General features: G+C 42.9%; 1 protein-coding gene across 24 annotated transcripts in view; it reads right to left on the bottom strand.

The window, feature by feature from the left end:
• The window catches only part of lrrc7 (leucine rich repeat containing 7), a 217932-nt gene that overhangs the window by 53930 nt on the left and 141387 nt on the right, over nucleotides 1–22615 (bottom strand). For 23 of the 24 annotated variants that reach the window (XM_086047845.1, XM_086047838.1, XM_086047837.1 and 20 more), the window contains 8 exons: nucleotides 13999–14128; nucleotides 13771–13886; nucleotides 13504–13573; nucleotides 11150–11249; nucleotides 10600–10724; nucleotides 3993–4211; nucleotides 3790–3912; nucleotides 887–998 (listed from right to left, as the gene is read on the bottom strand). In XM_086047845.1, the coding sequence (XP_085903971.1) occupies nucleotides 887–998; nucleotides 3790–3912; nucleotides 3993–4211; nucleotides 10600–10724; nucleotides 11150–11249; nucleotides 13504–13573; nucleotides 13771–13886; nucleotides 13999–14128 (995 nt within the window). The remainder of the gene's footprint in view (nucleotides 1–886; nucleotides 999–3789; nucleotides 3913–3992; nucleotides 4212–10599; nucleotides 10725–11149; nucleotides 11250–13503; nucleotides 13574–13770; nucleotides 13887–13998; nucleotides 14129–22615) is intronic. The other variant, XM_086047835.1, reaches the window with a different exon arrangement.

The raw sequence follows: 22615 nt of genomic DNA, 5'->3' as shown, positions 1-22615 counted from the left end.
TTTGTGTGGTTTCTCTTGCAAGAGAAACATTTTGTGTGGTTTCTCTTGCACCTTTGCTGCCTTAATCTTCGTACAAGTCAGTCCCTCCAGGATTTTGCAAAGTTTCGATCGTAACTATTTATGCAAAATCAAGAAATCCAGCAAAATCGCACTTTCCCACGACTTTGGTTAAACACTGCAACTTTTCTGCATCAACTACGTTTTAAAAATGAACATTTCACGTAACTTTGGGTTTATTTTGCCTAAAATGGCTCCGCGGGCGCACTACTGGAAATACCAGCGGTCGCTGAAGTCACAGCGAAGAAAATCAGTACATCACATCCTGTTTCAGACGATGGAGCCCATTGATGGCAGAGAGACGTGGAGCAAAGAAACGCAAAGCATTTACCAACTAAAGAAATAGCATCGGACCATGCAAATCAATATCCGGACCTCCTGCACAAAAGCAGGGGTATACAATTTTGTTCTGAATGCGTTTCCGGTTATCTTTTTCTAACCATGAGGAATAGTGACTACCGCTGTCAATGGTATGGAGGGGTATTACATCTCACCATGCGCACAAGGTACTTTAATGGTCAGCGTCGCTGTCTGTCGTTACGGTGTATTTTATATATAATGCCACATGGGGTAAGCGACGGAGGCCTTTAAAAAACAAATTTACAAATGTCAAAATAACAACTGGTCATATCTGACTAGAGTTCACTCAATTACAGAAGCATTATAGTATTCCCTCACTCTCAATGTTCAACTCTGAAATTAATCTGTGTGGCATTATTACAGTACTAATTAATGGACAATATTACAAGCAAGCCCCAAGCGTTTCATCATAGACCAGATTAAATGTGTTTAAGCCTGTATGCCTTTGTGTTTCAGTGTAAAATGTCACCTTTCTTCTCCTTGCCAAGCAGCACCACTTTTGGTTTGTACATCGGTGGCTCCACTAGGGTGGGCCTCATGTCTGAGATGCGGATGTCATTTGGTGAGCCGCCCATTGAGTCCTGTTGGAAGGCAATCATTAGTCATTCTGTTACATTGGGGAAAAGCATCTTTGGAGAGTTGGTCTTAGAATAGAATGAGTTAGACCCTCATTGAGTTAGTGCCTTTTTTAAAAAAAAATGTCAAAGAACCTGTCTTCTCGATCTACATCTTAAAATTGGATCTCCAGCAGCACCAAAAATGTGGGCTGAGGGGCTCTCATCCAACTCATACAATACATATCGTGTCATACATTGAAAAACAGACCAACAGAAGCAATTAATGGTTGCCATTCTAACACTGTGGGGAGGGTTAGGCTTAAACTGATAGGGTATATCTTTTGTATCTTAAAAAAGAGGTCCCCAACCACCGGGCTGTGGACCGGTACCGGGCCGCGGTGGGCTGCACAAATGAAAGAAAAACAGAAGTACAGTACTTCCAGTTTATTTATCATCCATCCATTATCGATACCGCTTATCTTCACAAGGTTCGCGGGCGTGCTGGAGCCTATCCCATCTGTCTTAGGGCAGTAGGCGGGGGACACCCTGAATTGGTTGCCAGCCAATCGTAGGGCACACAGAGACAAACAATCATCCGCACTCCTAATCACACCTACGGGCAATTTAGAGCATCCAATCAACTTACCATCCATGTTATTGGAATGTGGGAGGAAACCGGAGTTCCCGGAGAGAACCCACGCAGGCACGGGGAGAACATGCAAACTCCACACAGGGAGGCCGGGGCCGGGATCGAACCCACGACCTCTGAACTGTGAGGCGGACGTGCTAACCAGTCGACCACCGCCCTTTATTTATTATCCGAGGCTGAAAAATATTTTTTATTGAAAGGTGACCGGATTCTCTCCGTTACATCTATCTATGACTGACTCTTAATGCATGTCAAGTTGTCTCCGTCATGTAATGCACAAGCTAGTAAAATGAGTAAAATAAAAAAACATATTTGGAAAGTTTCTTTACAATGGGGAAAAGGCCCAGTGAGAATTCAACACAAGTCTAAAGAAGAAAAAGAACGGTACATTCACATACAATAACAGAAGACCTACCGTATTTTCCGGACTATAAGCCGCTACTTTTTTTCTAGGTTTTGAACCATGCAGCTAATACAGGTTTTCTTCCACCTGTAACCGGAATTACAATACAATATAATACAATTGCCATTAACAGGTTGTGACCGCAGGTGGAGGAGTTCAACGGGCAAGGGCGCGGAAGTAGATCTGACAAACTGGAGTGGCAGCGGAACGTTAAAGGCTGTGTATTTGTTTGATTGAAAAACATGTTAAAATGCAATAAATTGGCATGGCTCTACAAGAATGAATTAGACATTGAAGCCACAGAACTATAAACATTATAACTCATTATAAGAATAGACATTATAAATGGTTTGGATCACTACAGAATTCCCAATACTGAGTGGAGCTACAAACCGGACCTACTTCCTTCTTTGTGTGCACCGGATGTTTTTGCGTACATTGTGTGTAGTGTGAGTGCGTACACTTCAGAGCATTTTAAACATAAATCTTTAGCCACTCATGTGCAATTTACAAACAGGTAGGTGCAGGACCTGCAGATGATGAAGGCTCAAACAATAACAACACCGTCATTTGGACTAAGGAATGTGTTGTGTGTTTGCTTGTGAACCGTCCACTTAAGCTACACAAAAGAACGTACTTATTTCCTTTTTAACAGTGTATGTGATCCTTGATCATTCTTTCTTTCCTTTTACCTCACTTACTGATTGCATGCACGCATTTGAATAAAAGAGAGAAAGCAAAAGGATTCTAAACTTTATTTTTAACTTACCGCTATGAAAATGTACGTAGCATACTCTTGCCCAAGACAGAAAATTGTTTATGGTGAAATACTTTCATCTTACAGCCAATAACCAAGCCATCTGACTTTGTTTTGACATGTCCGAAACGAGGGTTTCCTCTGTCTTCCGCCATGCAGGAAACCTATCAAAACTCAATCCGTTGTTAAATGTTCTTCCTTTGCGATCGTGGGTGGCATTGCTGTACCCCCTAACACAGCAACGGTTCACCGTGTTTATATATTTCAGCCGTCCAAGCCAAGAGAGAAACACAGCGAGTTCGTCTCGCGTGTAACAACAGTAGTCATGTCGCCTCCCGTGCGCTCTCAATATACTACCCCGGTAGCGACATCAGCGATGACGCGCTGTGCATGGGACCTATTTTTCAACATAGATAGATAGATAGATTATATAAAGGTGCTGCTTGTATATGGATTTTTCATTTTTATTATTATTTTTTTAATAGAGTGGGTGCGGCTCATATAAGGGTTTGTCTTATAGTCCGGAAAATACGATACTTGAAATATAGATTTACGACGACAAGTGATTCCCACGCACAAAGTATGTCGGCTCTGCACAAAATGAGCAGAGTCAATGGAGACTTCAGAACTCATTCATCAACGAATGTAAGTGCCTTGAGAGCGTCATACTTGGTGGTTAACCACATTGCTAAGGCTAAAATGTCATTCAATATTGGTGGGAAAAAAACCCTGTGAATTCGCCTTGATTATTGTCGCGTTACACTCGTCAAGCCCCCACCCCACGCCCACGAGCCACAAACTGTATGGACTAGTATGAACCGGTCTGCGGCAGAAAAAAGAATGGGGACCACTGTTTTAAAATATTTCAAGACAGTACCAATAAATATAGAGAAGTGGCATAAGTGTGCAATATGGTTATTTGTTGGTTACTTGTGTTAGTGGTCTAAAAACTCACCATCCAATTTGGTTAAATTCAAGCGTTTTACCAAAAGTTTTCAATACAGACCTCTGAGCTCTCTGTCAGGTCCTCTTTGTCCTTCCTCTTTGGAATGTCAATGGCAGAGTTATGCATTGATCCCTGATCCATTAGCTGAGTCTGAGAGAAGTCCTGCATCTCTCTGTCTGTTACCTTGTAAGCACAGATGAAAGCGAACAATAAATTAATTCATGTTTGATGATGCAGTGTGTGTCGAAGTGTGTGTTTTTTACCTCTTTGGGGGGCAGGGGCCATGGTGGTTCATACGCCTCTTTACTATGGTGTGTAAGTTCCATGTTGGTTCCTGCTGAGGTGGCAGTGCCTGTGCTGAGATGGTGCTGGTGCCCATGGCCTGTGTGAACATTTTTACCCACGAGGCTTTGTACTGACTTGACCATGTTCTTCAGGTCTTCGGGGTATGGTGTTGGATAGCGTTTTAGGTTTATCTCCACCTGTTGAAAAAGATCAGGGCGATTTTCAACTTGCAAAATGTTAAATCAACCTTGAGCTTCTTTCATTTGTACTGTTCAGATTATTTAGTAGTATGCCATTGAAAAATTTAAACAAGAAAGTAACACTAAACCACAGTTTGGTTAAAAAAAAAAAAACTGCACTATGGCGTTTGTAGCATTGAAGAATAAAAGCCAATGTAGTCAATACATAATGTAATAATGTGAAAGAAATCATGGCTTTTCACGAGTTAATTCAAGTCAAATGTATTTAATAAGCCCTTAATCACAAAATCGTCTCAAAGGGCTTCACATGCCCACAGTGGAGAAATATTAACGACATCCCCTGATCTTAACCCAGAGGAAGGCAAGGGAAAAACTTAAAAAATAAATAAATAAGGGGAACAATAAGAAGGGGCCTTAAGGGGCCGCAGATAGGTGAATCCCCCTTTCAGGTTGAGCGGGCTGCAATGGATAGAGAATGGGCAACATTTAACACAATATGGTCCTATACAATATGACAATACATGAGAATTTCTCAAGTAGTATTAGCAACACGGTTGTCGACTGGTTATCATGTCCGCCTCACAGTTCAGAGGTCGTGGGTTTGATTTTGGCCTTCCTGTGTGGAGTTTGCATGTTCTCCCCGTGCCTGCATGGGTTTTCTCCAGGTACTCTGGTTTCCTCCCACATTCCAAAAAACATGCATGGTAGGTTAATTGTTCCCTCTAAATTGCCTCAAGGTGTGATTGTGAGTGCGGTTGTTTGTTAGTCTCTGTGCGCCCTGCGATTGGCTGGCATCTAGTTCAGGGTGTCCCCTGCCTACTGCCCGATGACAGCTGGGAAAGGCTCCAGCACGCCTGCGACCCTTTTGAGGATAAGTGGTATTGATAATGGATGGTTGAATGAATGGATGGTAATAGTATTGGGTTGGCAATATTAAAGTGTTCAGGGGAGTTGGAAAAAACAAAAATGGTTCCAACTCTCGCTGGAGTGGTTCAAAGCCAAGTGTGAAGCGATTGTGATGAAAATAGCACCTCCAAATCTGAGACTATGGTTCCCAGTCAGAAAAGGGTAGAGTGCCCTCTCGGGTCGGGGATGAGATCCTACCCCAAGTGGAGGAATTCAAGTATCTTGGGGTTTTGCTTGGGATGGAGCAGGAGATCGACAGGTGGATCGGTGCAGTGTCTGCTGTAATGTGGATTCTGTATCGGTCTGTTGTGGTGAAAAATGTTTACCGGTCAATCTACGTTCCTATCCTCACCTATGGGTCGAGACTGAAAGAACAAGATCCTGTATATAAACTAAGAGAAAGGGTGAGGAGCTTGGTCAGATAAGGTGGCTCACGCCTCTCTGGTGTGGTGTTTCGGGCATGTCCCACCAGCAGGAGGCCCCCGGGGTGACCAAGGACACAATGAAGAGACTATGTCTTAGCAGAAATGTGTAATTTCCCTGAGGGAGTCACCCCGACGGGTCAATAAAGTGAAGTCTAAGTCCCGACTAGCCTGGGGATGCCTTGGGATCCGTGGAGGAGTTGAAAGAAGTGGCTGGGCAGAGGGAAGTCTGGGCTTCTCTCCTGAAGCTGCTACCCCCGTGACCCGACCATGGATAAGCGGAAGAAAATGGATGGGTGGATGGATGGGTTCCAAAGACAAGTTGATGTCAATTCTAAATGAATATCTAAAAGTGTACAATGTTATACTCTTGAAATTGGGAGTGTGCAATACTAACTGAGAGTTTGGTGCATTTGAATGTGGACCTATTTGAAACTGAGAGCTTCTTCTTGGGCACTTATTAATGCAAAGGGCTACTGGTTTGATACATACATCTGAAATAACAATAATAAAATAAAATTTGCTTACATTACCTTTAATAATGTTATTGTTTGTTATTACTGACTAATGATATTCATTTATGTGAAAACACTGATCGTGTTAAGGATTTTGCACAATATTTAGGAAACAGGTACATTTCAATATGCAATACTTGATTTCTATAAATCTTCACCAATTTTTACATTTTCAAATGATCACTTTTACAACAGTCCTAGAAAATCATAATGTCCCATCACTGGTCATCAATTTTTAAAAGTATCCCAAAGGCTACTCTTTCGGTCTTTCTTTCGGGCTACCTGGTGATAGTTTAGCCTAGTTCACGGGTGTGGTGTCACTTCCGGTTCATTTCCGGGTCATTTGGGTCACTTCCGGTTCATTTTCGGATCATTCTGGTCACTTCCGGGTCATTTGGGTCACTTGCGGATAATTTCCGGGTCATTTGGGTCACTTGCGAATAATTTCCGGGTCATTTGGGTCACTTCCGGTCCATTTCCGGGTCATTTGGGTCACTTCCGGTTCATTTCTGGGTCATTTGGGTCACTTCCGGTTTATTTCCGGGTAATTTGGGTCACTTTCGGTTAATTTCCGGGTCATTTAGCTCACTCTGGTCCATTTCCGGGTCATTTGGGTCATTTCCTGTTGATTTTGGGTCCTCCCCCATGATGGCCGCCGCATTGGGGAGACCTCTGGGTGAGTATCCCCAGTCTAGCTAATGTCCCTGACCAAGATGGCCGCCGCACTGGGGAGACAATGGCGTGAGTATCCCCAGTCTAGCTAATGTCCCTGCCCAAGATGGCAGAATGACATGAATTTGTGGAAATTGGGAAGGTGTAAATGTGAAAAGTTAAATGTGTCATCTTCCAAAACCGTTTATCCTATACAGGGTAGTGGGGAGGTGCCGGAGCCTTTCCCAGCCGTCAATGGGCGAAGGAAGACTACACCCCGAACTGGTCGCCAGCCACTCGCAGGGCACACACAGACACCGTCACTGAGCGGGAATCGATCCCATGCTGCCCGCACACAACCCAGGCGTGTGTACCACTACACTATCAGTGACCTGCTGAAAAGGTAAATGTTCCAATGGAAATGAATGGTCATATCATGTCATCTTCCAAACCGCTTATCCTATATAGGGTCGCGGGGAGTTGCTGGAGCCTATCCCAGCCGTCAATGGGCGAAGGCAGACTACACCCCGAACTGGTCGCCAGCCAGTCGCAGGGCACACACAGACACCGTCACTGAGCGGGAATCGATCCCACGCTGCCCGCACACAACTCAGGCGTGTGTACCACTACACTATCAGGGACCCTGAAATGAATGGTGAATACTTGAATTTTTGTGGGTTTTTCTTAAGTATGAATGAATGTGTGGGAAGTAGGAATTTTGAGGGTGTTGAAAAGCTGAATGTGATCTGAATGAGTTGAATGACTTGAATTTGTGGAAGTTGGAATGGTGTGAATGCTAAAAGTTACATCTGCCAATGGAAATGAATGGTGAGTGGTGAAATTGTAAGGCTTTTTTAAGGGTGAATGAGTTGAATGTGTGGGAAATAGGAATTTGGGGTGTGTTGAAAAGCTTGACCAATATGAGTCGAATGAGATGAATGTTGTGAATTTCAAATTGGAATGATGTAAATGTGAATTGTTAAATATGGCAATGGGAATGAATGGTGGAGTTTTGTGGGGTTTTTAAGGGTGAATAAGTTGAATTTTTGGGAAGTAGGAATTATGGGTGTGTTGAAAAGCTTTCCCAATGTGAGTTGAATGAGTTAAATCTTGTGAAATTGAAATTGGAATGGTGGAAATTGGCAAATGTTGAAAAGTGCCATTGGAAATGAATGTTTTTTTGGGGGGCGAAAAATGGGAAATATTGGGGAAACGGTAAATTTGGGGAACGTAAAAAAATACTACCCCGGAAGGCATGAATTTTCTGAATGTTTTTAAACTTGAATGAAGTGAATCGGGTGAAAACTGTCGAAGGAGTCGCACGCCAAAAAAGTGGAGTGGAATACTAATAATAAACTGTAGGAATAACATATGTGTGAAGGCCTTCGCCTTCACACAATGAGAATATAACTAGACAGTATTTCCCATAATATAACCAGTATTTCTACAACTCATTATCAAGCCCCTCTTCATCTTTGTATTTTTCTAAAATACATATTTGGTATATATTTTTTGAACTGGTGTATGTTTGGGCATTGTTGTAGGTCAGTATTCAGTCTGTTATGTTTTATTCCACATAGAGAAATACAAAAACTTTTCATTGTTGTCCGTAAGTACTTTATATTTAAATTATATATTCCCCTTAGATTATAGCCAGCTTCACTTTCTGAAAACATATTTCGAATATTACCCAGCAGTAGATTGTTTTGTTTTATAGATTAGTTGTATAGTTTCATATTCTACAAGAACAAACCATTTTAAACTTTGAGAACGTAGAAACAGTGCATTTTTGTGGTAGAGATAACTGACATTGTAGAATGCGCTCATTGTTCTTTTTTGCAGGACAAACAGAGGCTATAAGGAGTTCTTGTAGGTGTTTCCCCAGACCTCTGAACCAGGCCTTTAAATATGTTAACACAAGTGAGCAGTATAGAATGTGCAAAGATCTCTGGTTGAGAAAATATTTTACTTTAGACAGGATAGAAATACATTTTGAAAGTTTCGATTTTATATATCCAATGTGAGGTTTCCCCACATATGTTTACAGTCAATAATTAACCCAATGAATTTATCTCCCCCAATGTCTCCATGTTTACACCTTCAATTTCTACTTTTGGTTTTTTGCTTTAACTTTTCCAAATACCATTAGTTTCGTCTTATTTAAGTTTATTGATAACTTGTTTTTATCAAAACATATTTTTTAACTCTGAGGTAATCATATCCAAAATATGTTGGATTTTTTTCCACCAGAAACCAACATATTTGTGTCATCAGCAAACAAAACTAATTTCAATAATTGGGAAACTTTACATACATCATTAATATATAATGGAAACAATTTTGGTCCTAACACTCCCTTTGGGCACCAACACTGCAATGCCACAAATTGAAAATAGTATTTTCTAGGACCCCTATCATTTATGGACCCTTAGCTTCTCCCCCTTAATGGCGCACACGCTTATGGCTGTTATTGGAACAGGCTCGTTGGTGTTTATTGACTTGTCTGAAGTATGAAGATGAAGGTGTGCTCTGCTTACATTCTGCCAAATGCTATAAAACTGGTTGGAAGATTTCAGATTAATATTGACCCTAGGGCTGCTCGATTATAAAAAAAAATATTAATCACCATTATTTTAGTAATAATTGAAATCACGATTATCCAAACAATTATTTATTTTTTGCTACAAAACAAGAACAGGTTTTAACATGTAAAAAATATTGAGACAAAATACTTTGAAACTTTGAATGCCTCAAAACAACTCAAAATTAGTATTAATAATCTTTTTTTACGATTATGCCAATTTTGTATTCGTGGAGTGTAATAATCGAAATCGTAATTGAATTTCGATTAATTGCACAGCACTAATTGACCCTAAATACACTGAGTGAAAAAAATAGAATATTTTCAATGGGCAAGTCGGTGACCTAATATCAGCAACAACAGAAAAAATAGTTTTTACTAACACTGAAGACAAAAGTTAAGGCAATAAGGCCCACAAACAAACAACAAGTAAAGGGGGTGGTACAGTGAAGGACTGTCAAAGCATCTTTCAGGGACAAATCTCAGAATGTGATGACCATGCTCTCCAGCCTTCAGGCAATTAATTCAGGTATTAAAAATTATGTTTATACAGTATTTACAATTATTCCAAATATTCAAATGTCTTGAATCTTGAATCCCTAAAATTGCTATATTCTATATAAAATGGCTGTAATTAAGAAAATGCGGTAAATGCAATATTTTTATAAAGCCTCATCACGTATGCAAAGTTTAATTTAAAATCCATTGTGGTAGTAAATCAAGAAAAGCATATAAATCATTCTACTTCTGGACGACCAATTATGGCTTAGCTTCAGAAAACAGGTTAGCCGTGATTGGTCGTTACCTGAGCCCTGAGCAGTTGTGATGTCATTTTCAGTCAATGGAAGTGACAAAATGGCAGCCCCCTGAACCGTGATTGGTCATTACCTGAGCCCTGAGTAGTTGTGATGTCATTTTCAGTCGACGGAAGTGACAAAAGGGCCGTCCCAGAGATGGCTAAAAACGGGTGGATTAACTCTTATTCCACAAACGCAATAGTTATCAGAATGTCTCGTTTCAACTAGTGGGCTTGCATAGAACATATTCTTGAAAAAATTATGTTTGGGTTGACTTCCACTTTAACTTTCGGATGCACATGATTAAAATATGGTCAAGTGACGTAATATTCTACTCTTTTCCAACAAAATATTAAAATTATATGCAGTATGTTAAACACATTTTAATCATGCACAATGTGTGTACATGACTGAATTAAGTAAATCCAGTGGAACTAAAAGATTTCCTTCAGTTTGCATAGACAAATAGGTAAATACTGTACATACAGACATAGAGACAGATAAAGGGCAGACCTTGACCTTCCCGGCGTTGTCTTCCTCTTCTTTCTTGTCTTCAAAATCAAAGGCCACAGTCATCCTCTGCTGTCTCTGCTCCTCCCACAGAGTAGGATTAAAGCTGTCACTGTCCGACTGATAATCTGTACACCAACCGTAAAATAAAACATGGCGTTATAAAACTGCCAATGAACTCCCAAGAGAATTTCATAGGCAGATATGCTGTGTTTAAAATACTATATTAAGCCATCAGAGATGGTGAGAGGGGGAGTAAATCATTATATTGAAGTTTTCATTTCATTACTATCATTCATTAAAACATCTTCTTTTTAAAAGTAATCCCAGAGATAAAGATTATTTGTATTAATTCAATTTTGCATTACTCCTTGTATGAAATTGGTAAGAAAGTTCCCACACGACACGTGGCTCAGACTCCACATTCCTGCCATCATATTTTCATTCATACACACATGCACATCTGCGCACACACACACCCATGCACACCCGCACCCCCCCCACCCCCCATCACACACACGCACACACCCACACACACACACACAGCTTGTACCCTCATCATGACGAGGTTGTTGAGGAAACATGTAGTTGGTCAAAACCTTCTGTTTGGTGTCGGGGTGAGCTTCTGTCTGCAAGGGTATCAGAGCCTTGGACTGCAATGATAGACATATTCATATCAGCTTTCAAGCAATGGCATGTGTAAATTAAGAAAAAAAATACTTATGCCATCGTCACTTTAGGTCAGAGGTAGGGAACTCCGGTTCCTCGAGAGCCATACCCTGCCTGTTTTGGATCTCTCCCTACTACAACACACCTGATTCAAATGATCAGCTCATCAGCATGCTCGGTAGGAGTCTGAAATGATCCTGATCATTTGAGTCTGGTGTGTTGTAGTAGGGAGAAATCCAAAACAGGCAGGATATGGCTTTCGAGGTACCGGAGTTCCCTACCCCTGCTTTAGGTGCTCATTAACACTCAGCTGCCAGCATTCATGCTGCATTGCCTTTCCATGTGGAGAATTCTTCGAATCATTAATATACTTAAATATACAGACTCAAAATGTACACATTGACTGATAAATAACGGTTAAGTAAATGATTAAATGAACCTATTTTTCCTAACCACACTCATATGTGTATTGAGACTATTACAGATCTTACAGTATATGATAAAGTTAGATATTGTCACGGTCCTGTGAAAAACATTTATGTCCATTTTTTTAAATTTCCTTATTTTTACGTAAATGGTGTTTCTGCGTTACATTGCATTAATGGGAAAATTTTTAAAAAATGCCCAAAATTGGACATAGGTGTTTTTCACAGGACAGTGACAATATGATAAAATACACCAACGCATTCAACCTGTGAACAGAAAAGAAGATTAACATGGTAAATGTTGAAACAGATGTGATTTTATTTTTCAAAGAAAGAAAGTATTTAAAACTTACAAGATATCCATCTATACCGCTTCTCCTCACCAGGGTTGCGGGCGTGCTGGAGCCTATCCCAGCTGTCTTCGGGCAGTGGGCGGGGGACACCCTGAATTGGTTGCCAGCCAATCGCAGGGCACACAGAAACAAACAAACATCCGCACTCACAATCACAACTAGGGGCAATTTAGAGTGTCCAATCAATCTACCAAGCATGTTTTTGGAATGTGGGAGGAAACTGACGCAGGCACGGGGAGAACATGCAAACTCCACACAGGGAGGCCGGAGCCGGGATCAAACCCACGACCTCTGAACTGTGAGGCGGACGTGCTAACCAGTCTCCCACCCTGCCGGCCCACTTACAAGGTATCAACGGCCAAAATGCAAATCTCCCGATCTGACAGAGATGTCAATCCCTGTCCAGAAAATAAACCTTGCCACAGTTTGTCTTGAGCCACAGGTGCTTCTACTCAACCGGCAGGTAAACAAGCTCTTGAGTAGAAGGTCAGAGGATTTGGATTTTGGCTGTATGTATTATTGCTCTCCAGCACTGTAATTCAAACATGGATGCCAAAATAGCATAATAAAACTTATTAAAACACATACTTGAGCCACTGCCCAAACTTTTGCTTGTAGGCCAGACGTTCTAATATTTTTGTCCGTATAGTGGAGAAGTACAGTATTTCGGAAAAGGTTGGCGTATTTCTAGTATTGCAAACTAAAGTCAAAGGCACACTCTGCTGATAGCTGACTAAAGGTTTTGTGCAATTCTTCCGTTCAAAAGGCGTAAGAGGGAAGTTAACCCTGTTAATGTTGCTGCTTAATTCAACAAATGTCTCTTCATGACAATTCAGTTGCATTTCTGGTTTGCGTAGGTTAATATAAAAGGAATGCAGGTCTGAGTGTAATAACGACTGCATCTATTTTTATGATGATGATTGTAATAGCGTCTGACTTCACAGAAGTGTGATTACAATTCTGCAATCAAACTGACCCAACAATTAAGAGGAGGTCAGAATCCCCACTTGTGTACCGTCACCTGGTTAATGGTACTGCATTCATTTACCATCCATCCATCCATTATCTATACCGCCTATCCTCACAAGGGTCGCGGGCATGCTGGAGCCTATCCCAGCTGTCTTCAGGCTACAGTAGGTGGGGGACACCCTGATTTAGTTGCTAGCCAATCGCAGGGCACACAGAGACAAACATCCGCACTCAGAATCACACCTAGGGGAAATTTAGAGTGTCCAATCAATTTACCAGGCGTGTTTTGGGAATTTGGGAGGAAACTGGAATACCCGGAGAAAACGCACGCAGGCATGTGGAGAACATGCAAACTCCACACAGGGAGGCCGGAGCTGGGATCGAACTCACGACCTCTGAACTGTGAGGCGGACGTGCTAACCAGTTAACCACCGTGCTTGCCTTCTACCAGTTAAAGGAAAAATATTTTGCGTGAGACAAGAGAGAGCTACCTGATTATCAGAGAGCCAGAGAGCTGCCAGGTCCTTCAGCTTAGTAAAGGTGAATGGTAAATTCTTTAACCTGACAATGAGAGACAAGGGAGGGGAGCCAGAATAAGACAAAGATGTTTTCTCTGCCCACATACTGTACAGCCCGCAGAGCATGTAGCCATAGCAACACACTTGCCAGTTGGGAACTGTGGGCAGAAAGGGCAACTACAAAATCATTGATGAAGAGTTTTATTTACAGTATAGGTGTGTGTGCGTGTGCGTGTGTACCTATTATCACTAAGGTTTAGGACCCGTAGTTTGGTCATCTGTCCTATCTCATCAGGCAGGAACTCAAGTTTGTTGGAGCGCAGTGACATCACCGTCACATTCTTACAGTTACCGATCTGAACACATTAACATACATTTAAGGGTCAGGCCAGGCATCAAATTGCATGGACGATGTATTTTCTCAGTAGGTCAGGAAGAAAAGTGTAAATGGTGCAATTGGATTGTCACCTCTCGGGGAAGTTCTATGAGGAAGTTCTCATCAGCAGCAAAGGTCCTAAGACTGTGCAGGTAGCCTATGGTTGGAGGCAGTGACTCCAACTCATTACAGCTACAGTCCAATTCCTCCAACAGACAAAGACTGAGTGGAAGACATATTGAGAAACGGGGAGACGAAGAGTAAATAACAAGAAGAAATCATTTAAAAAGAGATATAATATATGATAACTCAAGATGATTAGATATTATATGTTAAATGTTATATGTTAAATGCTGTAACACACCTGATTCAAATGATCAGATCATCAGCAAGCTCATGAGAAGCCTGATAGCGATCCTGATCATTTTAACAGGTGTGTTACAGCAGGGAGTGATTGAAAACCTGCAGGACAGGTGCCGGAGTTGGTGACCCCTGTGCTAGTGCAACGAAACCTTTTGTAAGCTTATTTAAGTAACCAGGCCCATATACAACATCCATCCATCCATTATCTATACCGCTTATCCTCACAAGGGTCGCGGGCATGTTGGAGCCTATTCCAGATGTCTTCGGGCAGTAGACGGGGTACACCCTGAATTGGTTGCCAGCCAATTGCTGGGCACACAGAGACAAACATCCACACTCACAATCACCCCAAGGGGCAATTTTGAGTGTCCAATCAACTTATCATGCATGTTTTTGGAATGTGGGAGGAAACCGGAGTACCCGGAGAAAACCCACGCAGGCACCATATACAACATGAAACTACTAAAATATTGATTTATGTACTGGAACCGACTCTATCCTTAAACTTATTGTTATATGAAGACAATGAGGAGAGTTAATTTGCAAAGACATGGAAAAGCCATTCTTTAGATGTATAACACTGATAATAAACTGCATTTTGAGTCCAAATACAGGATAGTCTCTCGAAAACCTTTTTTTTTCATTCTTTATGCATTTATTTCCAGTATCTGTTTTGGAAAATGAGCTCTTCATTTGCCTTCAGAGCAGCAGCTAGGATCGTCAAGAAAAGTAAAAGATCAGCACATTTAAGAATCAATAAATCATCCCATTAATATACTCATTAACAATCATTACAGAGATCTTCTATGACTTTATTACAATATGGTTCAATTTTGATCCTCCATCATACATTTGAAATGTGTGTGTCAATGTGAAGCTGAACGTGTTCACAGTAATATCCATGGGCCTTAACAAGGCCCTCTGACCTGCATGTCTTTGACCATCACTGGCCTGGCGAACAGCAGACTAATGCTAATGAGCCAACAATTTTACATTCAACTACAGTTATTGTTAACTTTGCAAGAGTCTGCCATTATTATTCCCACCAGCCTGGACCATCTGGGCCACCATACGGCTGGAGGAGAGGAAAGAGGAGAGGGGGGAGGGGGTTTCTTATCCTTTATTTAGATATTTTAGCAGCCTAGAAATCCTCTAAGCAGTGCCAGGTGTCACACTGAAGCAAAGAAGGCCATGCAATGTTTTCCCCTGCTGCAGAATAGTTCTATAGGTGCTACAATAGCTCATTAACAAGAGTCGTGCTTAGTCAATAATGTATATCTCCTCAGGCTAAGAGGAATGAGCATACAGTACATGATGTTCTTTTTGAAAAAACAATACAAAATTAGTCGGGTTAAGTAAATTGGACATTTTTGTTGGAATCAAAGCTGACAAACTCAGCAATTTGTCATACATGTGCATGCAGAATACAATATATTTTGGAGGCACAAGTAGATGGCTCCTTATATCTATGCTGTTAGTCTGTTAATCTATGTAAAGTACTTATTATTTATTAAAGGTGAAGTCAACCCAAACATATTTTTTCAAGAATATGTTTATGCAGACCCAATTGAAACACGGCATTCTGATAAAAAATGCGTTTGTGGAATAAGAGTTAATTCACCCGTTTTTAACCATTGCTACGATGGCAACGATGAGAAAACAGCTCATCTGTTTTCTGAAGCTGAGCCATGATTGGTCGTTATCTGAGCCATGAGCAGCTGTGATGTCATTTTCAGTCAACAGAAGTGACAAAATGGCCGCCCCCTAAAATGGCTTAACTCATATTCCACAAACTCAATATTAATCACAATGCCTTGTTTCAACTAGTGGGCCTGCACAGAACATCCATCCATCCATCCATCCATCCATCCATCCATCCATCCATCCATCCATCCAATCCGCTTATCCTCACAAGGGTCGCGGGCGTGGTGGAGCCTATCCCAGCTATCTTCAGGCAGTAGGTACGGTACACCCTGAACTGGTTGCCAGCCAATCGCAGGGCACACAGAGACAAACACACATACTCACAATCTATAGGGGAAATTTTGAGTGTCCAATCAACCTACCATGCATGTTTTTGGAATGCGGGAGGAATACCCGGAGAAAACCCGTGCAGGCTCGGAGAGAACATGTGGGAGGAATACCCGGAGAAAACCCATGCAGGCACGGAGAGAACATGCAAACTCTACACAGGAAGGCTGGGGCTGGATTCGAACCCACGACGTCTGCACTGAGGCGGACGTGCTAACCTGCTGCCCACTGTGCCGCCCTGCATAGAACATGTACTTGAAAAAAATATATGTTTGGGTTGACTTAGCCTTGAACACAGTTTTCCCAGTTTGGTCAAGCCACTGTCAAGTGGATCTGCTAAAGTTTATGTCCCTGAATTGGAACAATTCAGAATTGAACTGAAATGTTTCAGAAGCAATGCCCTTCTCTGAAGTGGCATGCAATTTCAGAGTGTGAACCAGCATGACATCAGGACAAGACTTATTTCATTTAATTTCGCAAGTGTCAGAGTACAAACTAAATGTCCCTGTTTTGTCTATGTTTTGCTTTTCCTTTGGCTTTGCGTGGTGTGTCTTCAACATTCATTTCCGGTTCCGGCACTGCGCGAGTGGCAGCCCGCTGCAGCAGCTACGGCTCACCGGTGAGCCTTGTCGTGTGCTTTTGTTCCTTACTATTACTCTACCTCATGCCTTTTTCATATAGTTGATAGTCATAAACTTGCGTAGCAATGGACACCCAAACTGCGGTATTCTTACTGCTGCTGGTGGCTATTTTTTGCGCGATCGTGTCCGGCGACTTGTCTCGGAGCTGCGCCCCCATTGTTTACAGCCGGAATTAGCTGTTAGCACTCCGTTCTAACCCTGCGCCGGCTCCCGGGGCGAGACCCGATATCCCCCGTGAGCTGAGGAGGAAGAGACGGGGATCTCGTGCGGGGGTTAAACGCCGGGAAAGGAGGAGACAATACCATCCCGTCCTCCTGTCTGTTATCATGGGGAATGTTAGATCTCTCCCCAACAAGATGGACGAGCTTGCGGCGCTTACCCGGCATAAGAGGGACTTCCGGGAGGCTAGCCTGATGCTATTCACGGAGTCGTGGCTAACAGCGCTAACGCCGAACGCGGTCGTAGAATTGGACGGCTTCCAAATCATATGCGCAGACAGGACGCTGGAGAGTGGAAAGAAGAAAGGAGGAGGGCTGGCTGTGTTTGTGAACAATAAATGGTGTAATCCTGGGCACATCACGATTAAGGAGCAGTTTTGCAGCAGGGATATTGAGCTGCTAGCTGTTGGCATGAGGCCATTCTGCATCCCGCGAGAGTTTAGTCATGTGATCGCGGTGACCGTCTACGTCCCCCCTGCTGCCAGCGGCGACACAGCCTGAGATGTCTTGACTGCAGCAGTGAGCAGGCTACAAACACAGCACCCAAATGCCCTGATACTCATCTCTGGTGACTTCAATCATGCCTCCCCGTCCTCCTCCCTGCCTTCATTCACACAGTATGTCACCTGCCACACCAGAGACAATAAAACACGAGACCTTTTCCATGCCAACACCAAGGAGGCATACACATCACTGCCCCTCCCTCCGCTGGGCAAAGCTGATCACAACCTGGTAGCTCTCCAGTCTGTGTACAAACCTGTGGTCCGCAGGCAGCCAGCTGTGACCCGCACAGTTCAGAGATGGTCTGGAGAGGCCGAGGAGGCCTTAAAGGACTGCCTCAGCACAACTGTGTGGGAAGTATTCAGCGATGCTCACGGGGAAGACATTAGTAGTCTAACGGACACTGTTACAGACTATATAAATTTCTGCATGGAGAACACCATACCCACCAGGACAGTAAGGTGTTTCTCCAACAACAAAGCCTGGATCACACCAGACATAAAAGCACTCCTGAAGGAGAAGAGGAGGGCTTTTGCGTCAGGCAACATAGAGGAGCGGAAGACTGTGCAGCGCCAGCTGAGGAGGAGGATCAGAGAGGGGAAAAGGACCTACAGGAAAAGGATGGAGGAGCAGCTGCTGCAGAATAATGCCAGGGGAGTCTGGAGGGGCCTGAAGACCATCTCAGGCCACGGACAACCCAAGACCCGGACTGGGGGGGACCTGCAGTGGGCAAATGAACTGAATCTCTTTTTCAATAGGTTCGATCAGATGCCTGCCCCCACTCAGTCTCTCGTGCTGCAGCCTCCACCTACGCCTCCTGCTGGGTGTGTCACCCCCTACCCCCTTTTCTTCACAGTCTCCAGCTCCCAGCTACACCAGATAGCCACCACTACCTCCTGCCCAGCCTTGGCCTACACAACATCTCAGGTGAAGAACCAGCTGAAGAAGATGAAGGCAGCGGGTCCAGATGGCATCAGCCCCCAGCTCCTCAAATCCTGCGCAGACCAGCTGTGTGGAATTGTCCAGCACATGTTCAACCTGAGCCTGAAGCTGGGCAGAGTCCCCCAGCTATGGAAAACATCCTGCCTGGTCCCGGTGCCAAAGACCCCCCACCCGGAGCTCAACAGCTTCAGACCAGTGGCGCTGACATCTCACCTGATGAAGACCCTAGAGAGACTGGTCCTTGTCCACCTGCACCCCCTGGTGAGCTCCTCAATGGACCCACTCCAGTTCGCATATCAGCCTGGCAGCAGTGTGGATGATGCCATCATCTACCTCCTCCACACTTCACTCTCCCACCTGGAGAAGGCGGGGAGCACTGTGAGGATCATGTTCTTTGATTTCTCCAGTGCTTTCAACACCATCCAGCCCACCCTATTGGGAGACAAGCTGGAGCGGGCGGGGGTGGCCCACCACCTCACCACATGGATCCAGGACTACCTCATAAACCAGCCACAGTATGTGAGGACACAGGGCTGTGTGTCTGACGTGCTCCTCTGTGGCACGGGGGACCCACAGGGAACTGTCTTGGCTCCCTTCCTGTTCACCCTCTACACCTCGGACTTCAACTACAACACCCCTACCTGTCACCTGCAGAAGTTCTCTGACGATTCTGCGATTGTCGGCCTCATCACAAGTGGAGATGATCGGGAGTACAGAGAACTTACTCAGGGTTTTGTGGACTGGTGCCAGCAGAACCGCCTCCTGATCAATGCGGGGAAATTCAAAGAAATGGTGGTGGATTTCGGTAGGCGCCAGCACTCTTCACCTTCACCAGTGAATATCCGGGGAACAGATGTTGAGAGAGTCTCAACTTACAAGTACCTGGCTGTTCATCTGAACAATAACCTGGACTGGAGCGACAACACAGACGCCCTCTATAGGAAGAGTCAGAGCAGACTCTTCCTACTCAGGAGACTGAGGTCTTTTGGGGTTCAGGGGGCACTCCTCTGGAACTTTTATGACTCTGTGGTTGCATCGGTCATCTTTCAGGGAGTGGTCACCTGGGCAGGCGGCGTCTCAGCCCGGGACAAGAAGCGGCTGGACAAACTGGTCAGGAGGGCCGGGCTCTGTCCTGGGCTGCTCCCTGGACTCTGTGGACTCAGTGGGGGACAGGAGGATGATGGCCAAGCTGTCATCAATGCTGGACAACCCGGGCCACCCCCTCCAGGGCAACCTAACAGCACTCCACAGCTCCTTCAGTGACAGACTGTTACACCCTCACTGTGCAAAGGAGAGATTCCGCCGTTCCTTCTTGCCTGCTGCTGTCAGACTCTTTAACAAGAACATTGTGTAGTCTCTACAAACTGGACATTAGTGCAATTGTGCAGTCCTGCACCTGAGCTCATATCGTGCAATACCCAACATTCCCCACTACTGTAATACCGTGCAATACTCAACATTCCCCACTACTGTTAGTCTACTTTTATTTTTATCCAATGCTGTTCCTTACATTTCACTGCAATACTGCAGCACTGTCACTTGTATTTTTCCTCTGTACTATGTACAGGCGAAAATGAGTGTTCCTCATACTTTTTATGTAGATGTATGTTGGTGTGTATATACATGTGTATATACACATGTTACTGTGTATATTTACATAGGTTTGATCCTGAATGTTTGCCGTTAATGTTATACATTAATGGCTACATTATGCCGCCATCCCCGTGTGACCTATATCTTTGCTGCTGTAACGCTGAAAATTTCCCCACTGTGGGATCAATAAAGTCCTTCTTATCTTATCTAACCTAAATGCCAAAACAGGGAATCACATGCAGGATGTCATGTGAAATATTAACTTTATCAGAAATACCTTAGTTCAGAGAATAACAAAGGATTAACTCTGCACATGTGTGTGTTTTTCTTTGGACTTCTCGGGCTTTTTTGTAATACATCCAAAAGAAGAACCAGCCTCAACAAGTGGTGATGATACACCAGATGCTAATGCAAAACATGGTGCAACTGTGCACATAGGTGAAGTCTCCTTCCTTCTGGTAGTTTTGCAGTTGCACGCAGTTAGAAACAGGCTTTTTGCGCCGTTGTGGACGTGAACACAGATGACTACATTTGTGGCGCTCCTCTCATTCCTTTTAAATGCAGCGCTAGAGAGGTCTACGTGGTGGAAGCAGAAACTGACTCGCCGAAGCTGCCGCCCCCAGACTAGAACACTCTCTGGAACAATGAAATATCCATGCATTCATATATCTGGGTGGTTTAGCGAGCACAAAATGAACTGGATGAGAATTGCGGTAAGGCTGCAAGCTTCGGCTATTTCAATCGCTGTCTTCTGATATTTATACCAGGAGGTCTATGGGATTGGTAGTGAGGAACGAGGGGCACCGGCTTGGGGTAAAGCTTTTTCTTTGTTGGTAAAATGTTATGTCGATTATTACTGGTGCAACAACTGTGTGATAACAAGAAACAGATTCATATCACAACACACACCAACATTGTGATATTTGTGTTGCTTTACAACACTGTTGTCATACTTTTTACAGTATTATGCCAAACGCAAGTGGGAATATTTGTACAAAAATCAGACTAACAGTTTGGTCACTTGCAAAGTATGAAAGCATCAATCTTTCCATTTTCTATAGCAGCCAGGCTGTGATGTCCTGTTTAAAACAAATTGAACAGAAAAAAAAACATGCACATGGCTCCCCTAATTACATTAAACTACATTCAGCATAATGGTGAGTTGTAGTGGCTAAGCTGTTTAGAAAATGGATCAATGGATTTTTCATTTTCGTCAATGCCGGGCTGCTCCGTCAAAATATGTCTTTCCGTGAAATGTGTCTGTTGTACAAAAAAGGTTGGGGGCAGCTTTACTGTGTTGAAAAAGTATCAGTGATGTCAATGATGACATTGATTAATCGACTTTGACTTAACTTCCATCATTATAGTTGACTGCAAAAAATCTTTAGTCATTCAGCCTCTTGCTGACAGTTCGACCTTGGAATGGATTATTTAGAGATTGAATAGAATCCCGTACAACGCTGTGTTCAACCTTAGAGGTTCCACTGTATTTATCTTTGGTTTAAAAGCAAGTATAGATCTTAAAGACAGTTGGTTGGTACTGCTGCTGCCGTAAGGGTGGAGGTAATACACATTCCATGTATTGTACAACAATCATATGATTTTGCCTGTTAGAATATTATAGAGAAATAATTTAAATCTTGTTTCATTTGTTCGATGTTAGATTTTTTATGTTGGGAGCTAGGAAGGAAAGTAAGACAGTCGTTTTCAAGACTAATGTTGCATTCATAAAGGTGGAACTAATATAAAATTTTGATTTTTCATGATCTAAATATGAGTTGATTAATACGAAGAAGTACATAGAGATAGCATGAGCATAATTATGGGGACACACTGATTTCAAGGAAGTCATTACTGATGGAGGGCTATGTTATAGGTATCTAAGGTAGTATCAGAGGGGAAATAATGGTGTACTTATTGAAGTTAATCCCAGGGATGCATTCAGAAAGGCACATTGTTTTCAAAGCATTCAGATACAAAGCACTGTAAAATGTAACAATTAGTATATGGGAACATGTAAATAATCCATTATAACTGATCTCCATCACACTGCGATTAAATCATTGTTACGATGAAAAGTTATCTAACTGCAAAAATTACAGCAATATCAGTGCTGCAATGCACTTTTCTATTCTCTTAGTTGTCTACAGTATTGTGTATCCATCACATGCAAAGAAACTTTATTTTTTGTCAGATTGGATTTAATTTAAAATGTCTCCACATTATTCCTCATAATGAAAACCTCAACTAATCTCACAACTGTAATGTAATATGTGTTGTGTAATAGGAATTTGGTAAATATACTGAATTACTGAAATAGTTCTACATGCCATCTTTGAGGTGGGCTGGCTTCAGGTCATCATCTTCAGTTGGCGTCTGTGAGGACTTTAATACAAATTTCACGTTCTAGGAGGAAGTCA

Source organism: Filicampus tigris, chromosome 12 (genome assembly GCF_054856515.1).
Source record: "Filicampus tigris isolate MCC_2025a chromosome 12, RoL_Ftig_1.0, whole genome shotgun sequence".
Lineage (NCBI taxonomy): Eukaryota > Metazoa > Chordata > Actinopteri > Syngnathiformes > Syngnathidae > Filicampus > Filicampus tigris.
This window is presented reverse-complemented; position numbering and strand designations above follow the sequence as displayed.